This window comes from Ambystoma mexicanum, chromosome 6p (assembly GCF_040938575.1).
Source record: "Ambystoma mexicanum isolate Mex_15411 chromosome 6p, UKY_AmexF1_1, whole genome shotgun sequence".
In the NCBI taxonomy this organism is placed as follows: domain Eukaryota; kingdom Metazoa; phylum Chordata; class Amphibia; order Caudata; family Ambystomatidae; genus Ambystoma; species Ambystoma mexicanum.
The window spans coordinates 1,152,727,753-1,152,741,285 of NC_090935.1; the positions used below are offsets into that span (position 1 = coordinate 1,152,727,753).

Below are 13,533 nucleotides of genomic sequence, written 5' to 3' on the forward strand. Positions count from 1 at the left end.
ATGACTGGTGCCAACTGTAAGTGCGACCAGTACTGCTCAATTGAATCTCTTCCAAGAGGAGCTGTATGTGACGCGTTCGTAGTGGACTGGGAATTTTCACTCCTGTACGTGTTTCCTCCAGTCCCCGTGATTCGTTCTCTCCTCCAATATGTCTTCCACAAAGAAAGGTTTTTCTCTTGCAAGAGGAAGGTCGGGTTCTCCATCCAGAGGTCAAGACACTCTGCCTTCACGCATGGTTTCTGATAGGCTGAGATACAAGGATTGGGACCTTCTGGATGACGTAATGGAGATTTTGCTTTCGGCCAGAAGGCCAGCAACCACATCCTTGTACCGGTGTCGTTGGAATAAATTCAGTAACTGGTGCAAGGACAAGAGTGTGGACCCTTTTCAATGTGGCACTCCTATGATGCTTTCTTTCCTGTAACAGCTGGCTAATCTGGGGCTCCAGATTGGAACTATAAAAGGATACCAATGTCAGCGTTTTCCATTTTTAAGCGCTCCCCTGAACGAAGAGGTCTCCTATTTCAAGATATCTTTTAATTGTTCAATTTCTGAAAGGACTTACTAATGTGTGTCCTCCAGTCTCATTTAATGTCCCTGCTTGGAATTTAAATCTTGTGTTAAAGTTTCTAACTTGCTCCCCTTTTGAGTCTTTACATTCCTGCCCGTTAAGGCTCTTAACTCTGAAAAATGCACTACTTGTGGCATTAACATCAGCCCGCAGGGTAAGTGAGTTGCAGGTCCTTTCATGCAAGCCTCCTCATACAACATTTCATAAGTCCTTGGGGTAAAACCATCATTCCTGCCGAAAGTAGTCTCTGACTTCCATCTGTCGCAGAAGATAACACTTCCAACTTTCTATCCTCCCCCTCATTTAGGCAAGCAGGAGGAAAGGCTGCATAGGCTCGATCCAAAAAGAACTCAACTTTTATATTGCAAGAATGGCAGAATTTCACCATGCTGATCCACTATTTGTGGGACACACCGGGCCTAAATTGGGGTTTGCAGTAACTAAACAGACCATATCTGGTGGATTACACTGGCTATTGGTGAATGCTACAGGTTAGCGGGCAAAGACCCGCTTGAAGGGCTTCAAGCTCATTCCACGAGGGTCATGGCAACTTCTGTGGCTCTCCAAAGGGGAGTCCCGATAAGTGATATCTGCTCTGCGGCGACGTGGTCATCCGTACATACAACAAGGAGGTCTTTTTGCTAAGGCAGTTCTTCATTCCATTCATGATCAATTTAAATAGTACTCCCTCCTCCAAATTGTCACTGCTTTGGGAGTCTATCAAAGATGAGGAATACGTGGGAGGACACAATCCATCCGAAGAACAAGTTACTTACCCCTGGTAACATTCTTTCGACTGGATGTTCCTCACACACGTATTCCTCATCGCCCCTCCCAACCTGCCCTACCGTACAATTTACAGGCTTTATTTACACTCTGTGTTACCGGAGAGCTTGTGGTATGGGGTACGCCTGGTTAGTTCCTCGATTTAGGGAATGAAAAAACAGCAATCGACCTGAAGCCAACGGGTGCGGCACAAGCTATTTATACTACTGATGTTGACGCTCCACAGCGGCCCTCGAGGGACATCGACGCCACAACACTGTGCACAGCGCCCTCTGAAGAGATACGTATATCAAAGATGAGGAATATGTGGGAGGAACATCCAGTCAAAAGAACGTTACCCGCGGTAAGTAACATGCTCGTTTCTGCTCCTCCTTAGTTCCAACCTCCTCCTCTTGGGTGACTTCAACATCCAATTGGACTCCCCTTTCTCAGCATCCACTCTTTTCATTGACCTCTGCGCCTCTCGATTCTCTGCTCCGGTCCAACCCAATCGGCTGGACACACCCTGGATGCCATTATCCACTTGGACCGCTCTCTTGCTCCCCCTCTGGTTGGCCCTCTCTTGGTCAGGCCATTCTCTCCTCCCACCTGGGTCCCTTCGGCCCTCCTACCGCACCCTTAAAAGCCTTGCGAACCTCATTCTCGAACATCCGCCCGATGAAACGAGTATCAGCCGCTGCCTTTGCTTCTACCTTTATCCCTCTTTGCCCCACTCTACCACCGACTCTGCTCTCAGCAACCTTCACTCGGCCATCACCAATACTCTTGACATCCTTGTCCCAGTCATGAGGATCCACCTTAAACCCGCCTCTCGTATGACTCAGAACTTGCGGCCCTGAAACAAAAGTGCAGAGCAGCGGAATGGAAGTGGGTAACCTCAGGTTCACCATCTGACAAACTGGCTTGCCACCTGCTCCAAAGGCAATACAGACTCTCTATCCTTGCCAAGAAAAGGGCCCACATTCAGGCACGGGTATCGGGTGAATCGAATAACAGGGCTGAACTTTTTTCAAAATCTGCAGGGAGCTAGCCAACCCTTCCGCACTCTCCTCCTCCCCTCTTTCTTCCCAGGCCATCTGCAATGCACTGGCCAAACACTTTGCCATCAAAACTCAGGACATCCTGAACACCCTTGCTATTCACTTGCCAAACCCATCCCACACCCCCTTGCCTCCCTTGGCGACCACCCTCCTCCTTCCACCTTCTCCTCCTACACCCCTGTCACACCTGAAGAAGTTACCAAAGTTGTCTGCTCTATGAAGGCTTCTTCCAAACCGGTTCGCCCCTGCTCGTCCAGAACCATCAAGGACAACATTGGCTCTCTCGCCCCCGCACTCGCTAATTTCTGCAACCACTCTTTCTCTCCCCTCCTTCCTGAAGCACTCCATTGTGTGCCCGCTCCAGAAAAAACCTTTAGCAGACCCTACCTGTCCATCCAACTTCCGCCCTGTTTCAATCACCCCCTTCTTGGGGAAACTGCTGGAGAAGCTGGCCTTCCCCCAACTCCACTCACGCACTGAACTTATTGGTGGTCTCCATGATCATCAAACTGGTTTCAGAGCATCTAGAGGCACGGAAACTGCTCTTTGCACACATCCCTGACTCCCCAGCTGTCCTCATCCTAATTGATCTCTCCTCTCTCTTTGACACTGTCAACCATTCCATCCTCATACAAAGGTTCCACGATGCCCTTGGTATCTCGGAACGGGCACTGGAATGACTGACTTCTTTCCTAATTGACCGCTCTTCCCATGCCATCTTGGGCCCCTTCTCCTCTGCTACTTCCTTCTCCACCTGTGGTGTCCACCAAGGATCTATCCTCTCCCCCTGGCTCTTTAATATTACCTTCCTCGGCTGGCACTCCTCATCTCCTCCTTGTCCCCCAACTTCCAGTTTTACACAGACGACGCAACTCTTTTTCAGACTTCCTGCTGACTCACTCGCACCTTTCTTCCTCCCTGAATGCCTATGGTGCACTTCCAACGATCTCTGCCTCAATGCCAGAAAAACTGAGATCCTTCCGATTGGGACCCCTGCTCCCATTTTCTTCCCTTCTCTCTGGCCTCCCACTTTGTGCTCTCCCCCTGCTGCTCCTTCTGAAGCCAGAAATCTTGGAGTCCTCTTTGACTCCTCCTCTCTCCTTCCTCCCTCACACTCAGGGCATTACCGAGAAGTGCCACTTTCAACTCTTCCTTCTCAAGGAAATTCTCCCATTTCTCACTTTCCCCTAGATGCCCAATGTTTCCCAAGCCCTGGTTCTCTCAAGGCTTGACTATTGTAACAGCCTCCTCAGTCTACGTTCTTCCACTCTGCGACCCCTTCAGCTAATCCAGAATAGAGCAGCAAGACTTATGCTTGGCCTTAAGCCCTTGGGCATCTCTCCTGCCCAAAAAAGTCTCCACTAGCACCCGGTTGCTGCACGGATCAAATTCACGTATCATCCGCAAGGCTGTCTTGGGCCGGGGACCGCACTATCTGCAACTCTCTCTTACAAAATACTCTCCTTCTAGACCTCTACGTTCCTTTGGCACCAACTCCCTGTGTGTAAAGCGTTTCGCTAAACGGAGAGCAGGAGGTAGTTCACTTTCCTCAGCTGGATCCCTCCTTTGGAACAGCCTCCCCCTCCCTCTGCGTCTTGAGCAGGACCTTCTTAAATTCCGAAAGCACCTCAAGACTCTACTCTTTTCCCCCTCCTTCCCTTCTTCTCTCCTCTGCTATTCTCACAGTTGATGTGATTGGTGTGTTGGACCCTTATGCTTCCTCTGGGCCCTTGACCATGCACACCCAATCTCCCCAGCTTCTGTCTACCTTCAGCACTTGCCTCGGCACACCCTCTGCAATGGGGACTCGCACTTTTCCACCCAACGCGGCTCCTGGCCGCATAGCACTTACCATACCTTACACTTCATCTGTGGCTCACCCTCAAGCACGGACACCCCAGCACGCACACCACTGCCCTCTTCCTTGCTGCACTTGCACGTTCTGACTACTCGCAAGGCATAGTAGGTTCGACCGTCACTTCCCCCACTGTACTTTTGTAATTGTTAATTGTACTGCAATACCATGCTCCCTCCCTGTTGCCCGGTGGGTGCTTTGAAACAGAATGTATTTGCTGTATAAGCGCCTAACATGCAAACAAACAAACAAATACATGTTTGGCACCATTTGCATCATCGAAGCAGTATTTGATGTTCTTCTGATAAGAGAGCTGCTAGCGGCAGTGCTCCTCGTGAAGGAAGCTACTTCAATGATGCAAATGCACCAAACTTAATTCTTGAAATATTGAGCTGTTTGTGAGATTGACTAGAGGGAGGATGGAGAAAAGGGGAGGCGTTAAAAATACATGTGTGCGTTTGTTTGATCTACATAAACAAATTATGGGTGGAAGCCCAAACATGTCTGGCGCTGCTTGTGGTCTCATACAGAAGGGATATGACCAAGCAGTTCAGGCTGGACTGCCCCTTTTGGGGTGGGACCAAGCCTAATTTGCATATAGTATTTCCCCTTTTGTAATAGCTTGGCAGGTGAAGAACAATGGTCTGGAGGGTTGCCCTAGAGCAATGCCAGCGGTTGTGATTAATTCTAAACCTTCCAGCCATCACCTCTTTTGGTGGGAGACAGGAGTGTGGAGATGGAGTGGCAGAAACAGTGGTTAGGTTGTGGGGAGAGAGCTTTAAGAGGGAGAAAGTTAAAACCAGGAAGCAGAGTATAGGGAGAGACCAGTTAGAGAGTGGAGATAGGAGAGGGTAGAGAGATGAGTAAGATCATTGTCAAGAGTGTGGAAAAGGGGGCGGCAGAGATGAGACGGGAGACTCTGGAGTCAACCCCTGACAGAAAAGAGAGATCATCAAGGAAAACCTGTTGGGTCTTTTACAGTCCCCAGAGGGAGAGAGTTAGATAAGGCCACGCTTTAGCTCCCACTCCCTTTAGAGTAAGGGATAGCGCCATACAGTAGTCGTCACCTGGCAAAAGTTTAACAACATGCGAGAGTCAGTGTGGGGGATAGGGAATAATAAATAATAATAATTAGGCATTTATATAGTGCTACGAACCCTCAGGTATCTGAGCGCTGCTTATTATTACCCACGGTGTGTGGTGTGTGAAGCCTGGGGTGGGGAGGTGGGAACCCACTTGGAGGTCGAGCTAAGTTGGAGAGACCATGCCTAATCTGGGAACCCCCAATTGATTTAAAATACCTATTTTTTTTTCTTTTCAAATTAAAAGATACAATTTACGAACTGTCATGCGATTCCTTGCACTTTAAAAACACATTGGAAATAAGCAAACATAAAATATTACAATAATTGTACTTTTCTCTAATTTTACAAATCGAATAATCGTATATCTCCTAGACAACACCCAGGCCGTGTTTGTGTGTTTTATATCTTGTACTTGAGGAAACCAAAACCAACCATCACATAAGTGGGCTCATCAAGTTTCAATTCATGTGCCTTAGCATTAAAATGGTTCTATTTAGCATTACAACTTGTTGAAGGGAGGAAAATCTTGCCAGTAGGATGTGGTTATTTTGGCTCTGGCAGGTCCCTGGATATGTTCATGCACCTTGAGACAAGATGAGGTGGTAGTGTAGGTTTCAGGCTGGGGTAATTATCCCCTGACAGTGTCAAATAGTCAGTGCACATTTTGAGGCCTTTTTCAGGGGATTGAACCAATATTAAGAGGATTTGAAATAACCCACAAGTTATGTATTCATATGGGTTCCATCTATAATGTCGCCTGGGGAAAAAGTCGCCATGTAGGCAACTCTTTTCCTGCACCCATAGAAGCCCTCTCCCACACATTCTAGGACCTGTGTTTTTACTATTATAATACTCCCGTCCTAGAATATGTGGTGTGCTTGAATTTCTTGTTAGTGCACATTTGGGGAAAAGTCCTCCCCCCCCGCCCCCCCCCCTTGCGACCTTTTCCCAGGGAACTTTATCACTGAATACCTTAAATATGTTACATGCAATTGGAAGCTGTCATTTTGATGACATTTCTAACCTGGAAGTCCTTCTCTGCAAAGGAATGTGGTCGTTAGTGTTCTAAAATGGTTGGTGGAAGAGCAGAATCATTTTCATTGTTATGGAGTTTGTCTTAATGTGGAAGAGTTTCGCCAAATGACATGCCCACTGTAGTGTTTATGATGAGGTCGAGTGACTGCTTATGGATGACCAATGAATGCTGATGAATTCTTAGGAATTGAGAGAATGAAACAATCTGTTTTTAATGCATGATCCTTTTGGTATTCTTCAGGCAGTTCTCATACTAGTAATGCACGTGTTTCCATCCATTATAAAAAAGAGAAGTCTGACATGCACAGGGTGAATAAATGACCTTTATGATGCATCAAGGAAGTACATTTGCTAAGTACAGGAACAATGAGAGATTCTGATTTCGAAGTGTTTTCATAAACCTGTATTTAAAGCAATTTTCCCCTTTCAAATGTGGCTATCTATCTATGCACTATTAAGGGAATTGCCCTCGTGATACAACTTCTTTAGACAGTATTTATACATCACTGCAAAGTTAGGGAAAGACACACTTTGCTCCAATAACCGTTGATAATGGGATGCATTAGGCTAAAAGAAGATTCTAACTTCTTTACTGTTTTTATTAGGCTACATATGTTCAGAACGTAGAACAGCGTCCACATACACTACATGGACTTGGTCTCGGAAGAAGCTTGAGAAAAGCAGGAACTTTGAGTACCACAGGGTAAAGTATGCATTTAGAATATCTGAAAATTGTATTTGTTGGTGTTCAGGGATCAAAATGAAGATTCATTGTTGGGGATCTAAAAGCAACTCCTGTGTGTCGGGCTACTTCTGGGGAACGAGGAACTCGTACATATCATGCTGTCAAACTATAACTCTTTTCATATATACATATGACGCAATATGTTTTAAATGTTTTCTAAAGTCTCATGTGGTGATCTATTAACAGTGTCAGACAAAAGCTAAAACGTTTTATATTTCACAGTGGTCGTCAGACGTCCAGAACTGAAGGCTTTTTCTACTTGTTATCCACTGTGTTTGTTCTCTCCCTTTTGGTAATTATACATGATCTAGACTATAAATCCAAGCATGCAATAGTTCTCTATATCTTGTATTTGTATGGTTAGTGAGGAGTTCTTTCAAGTGCAACCTGTATCACTTATTTTCTGACTGGCAATGCCTGGAAGCTTCCAAGTTTCAGGATTCAGCCCTTCTCAGTTCTGTTTGCTTTTCAAGTTCCAGCAGGCAGTGCTTCTCTGGTGTTGGGGACCTTTCCTTCATGTTCCAGGATTCAGTGCTTCTCATTTCAGATTCCCGCACACCTTGTTTTAGGAACTTTACCTCCACGGTTCAGCACTTTGAGTTCTCACTCTTAGGTGGTGCTAGGAACTTTGTCCTCTCGTTACCGAATGCAGCACTTCCCAGGTTAGACTTATTCTCGTGTGTTACTATAAACTTTGCCCCCAAGCTTCAGGATTTAGCACTTCTCAGGTTAATATTCTCCCATTTGGCACTAAGAACGTTTTCTCCAAGTCCCAGGATTCGGCACTTCCCAGGTAAGATTTATTTTCAGATTCCACTCTTAATAGAATACCTGACTCCCTCTTCACTAGCCTCGTGTCAGTGCTGTTGCACTACTGGTTTGAGCTTTGGACTCCAGATCCCCATCCACCAGCCACTTTCTTTGTTTTCTTTCAACAGCTGGCATCTGCAAACCTCCCTGTTCGTGTGTTTGCTTGTCATTCTGTCCCTGACCAACCTTCTGGTTCTTGGCACTTGCTTCTCATTCTTAGTACTTTGTGGCTGCTCCACGTCAGCACTGTGTCTCTCTCTCTACCTCTCAGTGATTCCCCCTGTCAACTGACTTCCGCCTGTTGTGTGGCTCTTGTCCTGCTTGCTATTCCCCATTTCTCCTTGCCTCAGTCTGGCATCTCCTGTTAAAAGGGCTTTCTGGCGTTCTCCAGCACCTTAGCTTGCACAGGACGACTCCTCTCCTCCTGCCCAGTCATTCCTTTTTCTTATTTGTGATGCTGCGGTCTGCAGCTCCTGACAGTGGGAAGGACAAACAGATTGACAACTCAATACCTTTTTCAGTCTCTCTGGGGTCACTTTATCATAGTGCTAATTCCCCTTTATACAAAAAACAAGAGAATTAATGTCACATGGATATGTTTGTTTGGCATTCATTGACCTGAGGAGGTCAAGGTTGCTACTGGTATCTGCGGTTGTCAAGCAAATCAGCCTCTTCTGGGCTACGAGCAGGATGTAAATGGCTGCATCAGTTTAAATCCCTGTATATTTGATTACTCCTGCTTCCCGTCCCCTTTCCTCCATTCCTATGGTTATTTTTTTACAGGGACAGGATCATAGCGAGAAATGGACCCGCAGTTAGAAAATAATAGGTATGGCGTCAGTGCACATGTATCTGCGTGATAACCCCCTTGGCACATGCATCGACCCCAAGCATCAGTCCTTTTCTCAACACCAGAAGGGCTGAAGCTTTGTGGGCCCTCAATGATATGATTTGCTCTGCCATACCTTTTTTCGTCACTTTTTTTCCAGCTTCTGCCATATGAGAGGGTTTTTAGGAGATGCATGTTTTGACAGGCAATTTATTATTATTTTTTTTTAATTTTTTTTTTTCCCTGAATCTCACCAGCAACATCTTTGCCTTCAATGTGTCGGGCCTGACCTTTTTTCTCCCGACTGTGCCATACATGGCGCAATTTCATGGTGGGCACTTTTTGAGGCTGCAACGGTGGAAGGAATTCTTTCACAAGCCCGCACCTCAGGAATCATGGTCTTTACTTGTTTGGGCTTTTTCTTTACTTCCTTTTGATTCTGTTTAGGGAACATCCCAATGTCATGTCTCCATAGCAACTCACAAATCTGGGAGGAGCCTTCTGGGCTCTGTCTTATTCCATATGCTCCACACTCTGGCTCCTGTGGAGGGTTTCCACACCTATATATAGGAGGCTTCCCGATTTGCTGACTCCTCGGGTGAGCTATTCCATTATCTGAGTAATCATGGTCCTTTTGGGGTTTAGTCTGTCTTCAGATAAGCCTGGATGTCTGTTCTGTGGTGTCACAGTGAAGGCCCCCACTATAGGATGGTCCTTTCCACTACATCCTCTTCCCATATATAGATTTGTACGGCATAGGAGGGAGACTTATCTTGGGAGGCTTCAGTATGCTTCATGCCTTCCGTGTCCCCAGGATTTTGCTTTGCCATGACTGCTTGCATGGTGCGGTTGGGAGTGCAGAGTAATTTCAGAAGACCCTATTCTTAGCTCTGTCTCTCTCCTTTGCTCAGGTAGGACATCAAGAGTGGTTGTTTGACCACAAAAGCTGCCAGCATGTCAGACAAACGAAACCAGTCTGCTGATGAGGCCTCTGAGAGGGGAAAGAAGTGTCAGGCTTGCTCCAAGGGCCATTAAACTACATTCACATTGGTGGTTTTGTTAACGGGCACATCACAAGCAAAATCACTGCCGACCTCTCTGGCCCCATCTGGCCAGGCTACATCGATGGATTTGTCATTGACTGGTCTGTGCCTCAAGCACTTGACATTGATCTGCCCTCAGTTTATCATTCTACGTGTCGCAGGATTCCCCCTCCCACAATGTCTCATCCACGTTCTACAAGCATAAACGCTCAATCTTGGTCTCCAGTGCCAATTCCATCAGTGACGCCTCATTCTCCATAACAAGATGACACTCTCCTCCATAAACCCAGGCATGTGTGGATGACCACTGTCGTGAGATATTTGTATGGCTATTAAGGCAATTATGTTGCGACCAGTCTTCCTCATCCAGTGGTACCATTGGTATCGCCACCTGTACTGAGATCCCCTCCTCGGTTGGGACTATTATCGCCTCATCATTCGCTGCTACTGCTACACAGGCCCTCTCTCCTCCAGTGGCCCTAGCTCTGCCTTTGGTCCTAGCTCGGCCTGAGTATTGACACACTCTTCTGGACACTGCTATAGACAATGACCCTGCAGAAGGCGATCAGGAGGTGTCATTTGCAGCTAAGGCGTTCCACAAATGAGTTCTGGGGATTATGGAGTACGTGGACCTGCAAGTACCAGAGCCCTCTCTAGTTGAAACAAGTGTGCTCGCAGCAGTTTTATCCTCCATGCAATCCAAAGCCTGATGTTCCAAAGGAAGCTCGGAAATTAAGTCCCCCTACCAGTAACTCTCACTAATAAAAGATTAGATGCTAACTTACTTGCCTATGAAGAATGTTTGTTAATCATCTCACCTACCATCACAATCTTCGCTGGTCTCAGAGACATTACAGCCTCATCGGGGGACATCCGGCTTCTCCCCTACAAGTACTTCTTTGCCAGCTTGGAAGGCGCTAGACTCCATGGGTAGGAATATTTCCTTGAACGGTTCCTTCATCCTAGGCAGGCCAATGCAGATGTCATTTGCGTATTTCACCTCCTCCTTTTCAGAAAAGAAGAGGGACTAGTTAATATAAGGTGTAGGAGACGCTGGAAAAAGTAGCAGACCATGTGGACACAGCATCAAGGGGCATGGTCTTATGCCAGGCGACCTGCCCCATTCTACAAGGATCACGCTTCTTGCGTGTTGTTGGGCTGATCCATTCCTGCTATTGCGTCTGCCTAGCTACTTTGATTCTTGTTGTGTCCCATAGCACTGTATGCTGTTTAGAACATTGGTGTGTTTTATAACTGAGTAGTAATTAGTTGGCTATTTTTGCCACATTTTTACATATTCACCGAGACATGTAATGGTTTATCCCTTTCAGAGGTGGTATGAGTGATATATATATAATTTTTTTTTTCCCCTCCTCCCCACTTCCAAAACTATGAACAGAGGTCTCCTTGGCATACCAGCCATACCCGTTTTGACCCAACTAGTACCAACCACGGGCCTCCATACCCACAGGTAAACACTGCAACAATTAATTTGGGTCTGCAACACACAGCAATGCACTCAATCCTTTCTCTAACAGGCCAAATACTACTTTCTTTTGTAGGTAGTCCCAAGGGGGGCGGAAAGAGAAATACCGTAGTGGGTGGATGAGCATTTAGGCTAAGTAAGACAGAGCAACCACATAGCGATCAACTTCAAGGACTGCCTTGTGCTCCATTCCAGACACGACTCGACACTTGGGATTCTAGTACCGGCAGGTAAAATAAAGGCTGACTACTTAGAGTTTGAACTCATCCGGTCACTGCTAAATAAATATAGGCACTCATTGAGAGGTTCCTTTTATTGACTGCTCTTTATATATTTCCACACAGGGTCTCCAAACTAACGCCCTGATGAAGGCGGGCCAATTGAGTCTAGTGACTGCCGAAACGTGAAAAGTTTGGTTTGCCATCGAACACCACGTAGGCAAATATATCTTTTACCCAAAGACCCGGATATTGGCTATACATAGCCTTAGGACATAAGAGGAAAACTTGGGAAATCTTCACACGAATAGCGTATTTTTCATACATTGCAATAATCCTGTTTATTGGTTCAAATTCAGGATCCTGCGCTATTTACCTAACAAGAAATTCATTATTGTTGATACCTGTTACACTGAATGACATTTATACCAAATGTATACAATTAAAAACGGAAGTGTTACCTAACTGGTTTTCATTTTGTGTCACAACTTTGTGTATTATTGCATTTGATTTATGATTTAATCTTTTTTTTCATTTTTTGATATTTTTCAGACCTTTATTTTGTGATTCTGTATTGTCATGTCAAACAGTATTCTTTGTTTACAGCACATGTGAATTAAAATACTACACACGTTTTTATCATACATTTGGTCATTTGCCCCTTAGTTTAGGTACACCACAACTGAGTCAGTTTTATATTGAAAATGTTTTCCTCCACCAGCTTCAATTGTCCGTAGAATTTTACAAATAAGGAGTCTGGACCACTTTAGATCGAATTGGACACCCACAAAGAAATAGTGGGTCCGTCTCAGAATTAATTTCATCTCACTTTTGTTCTACGGTAGGGATACATCTATATTAACATATGTGTTTTATAACTGCACCTGGTGCAATTGAAATGATTTCAGGTTTATATTTTGCGCGCCTGCAGAGAGAAAAAGCACTCTCAGGTTAGTTTACTTACCTTGCTAGTAGCTTAGGTCTTTGCGGCCGCTGCCCGCTGGAAACTACAGTTCCCAGCAGCCTCCTCTGCCTCTTAACAAAACGTCAGACGTTTGAGCGCCAGCGCTTCAGAGACTAGTCGGGTCTTCGCCGGTCCACGCTGACCATCACCGCTGCCGCCGCCGTGATCTCTGCAGGATTTGATCCTGCGTTTATTGAGCAAGAACTAGTATCCCTATGGGTGACCCTACATGTGCGCATCACGACCAGTAAGCCTGTGCTGACGTTACCCATCTTTGTCATTCTTGGCCTACTAATGTTTTTCTTCTCGCCGACCACAAAGCGACCATGACTTTGATTGTATAATGCTCTTTGCTTGTGCTTTTTGCACGGACTGCGTCCTATCGCGCCTCTGAGATCTCGGGTCTGTGGATTTGTACGCCCATTCTCTCGGCAGAATGTGCCCCACAGCTCCACCGGTTCGCACCAGAGGACTCATTCATTCACATGATGAAGTAAACGCAATCAACAACACATTCACTCACTATGATCAGCACACTAACGACGCATCCAATCTCAACTTGTCTCTCTCTCTCTCCTCAACACAAGATCACTGCTCAAATATGGAATTATAGTGGCGGACCACCTGTCAAATCTGGCCCTCACTTATTTGTGATTTCTGAAACATGGCTGAACCCTTCCATACCCAGTAGTGCCACATTATCTATACCTACTAACTGTGATTTATTTTTCGAGATGATCGAGTAAACAGTAAAGGGGAGGGATAGCGATAATGTGCAAAAGGCACCTTGATTGTCATGCCATCACTCATACCACCCCCAACGACTGAAACTTTATTGATCAAGATTAAGACCTCAACTAACTCTCCCTTAATGTCCTGACCCTCTACAGGCCCCCAAGAGATATGCCGCATTTTCAGGAACAGCTCTCAGAGCTGCTCGCACATATTACTAAATCAAAAAACCCACTAATTATCATGGGTGACTTAAAACACTGGGCTAATGACCCTCTGGATAAACTGGGCTCCTCACCCACTGTTTCCTTGACATCTATAGGACTCCGACAAT

At 45.8% G+C, this 13,533-nt stretch overlaps 1 protein-coding gene across 2 annotated transcripts in view; it reads left to right on the plus strand.

Moving 5' to 3' along the window:
• Positions 1-13,533, plus strand: part of FXN (frataxin) — a 161,049-nt gene that overhangs the window by 23,331 nt on the left and 124,185 nt on the right. For both annotated transcript variants that reach the window (XM_069625769.1, XM_069625770.1), the window contains exon 2: positions 6,978-7,075. In XM_069625769.1, coding sequence (XP_069481870.1) covers positions 6,978-7,075 — 98 coding nt within the window. The remainder of the gene's footprint in view (positions 1-6,977; positions 7,076-13,533) is intronic.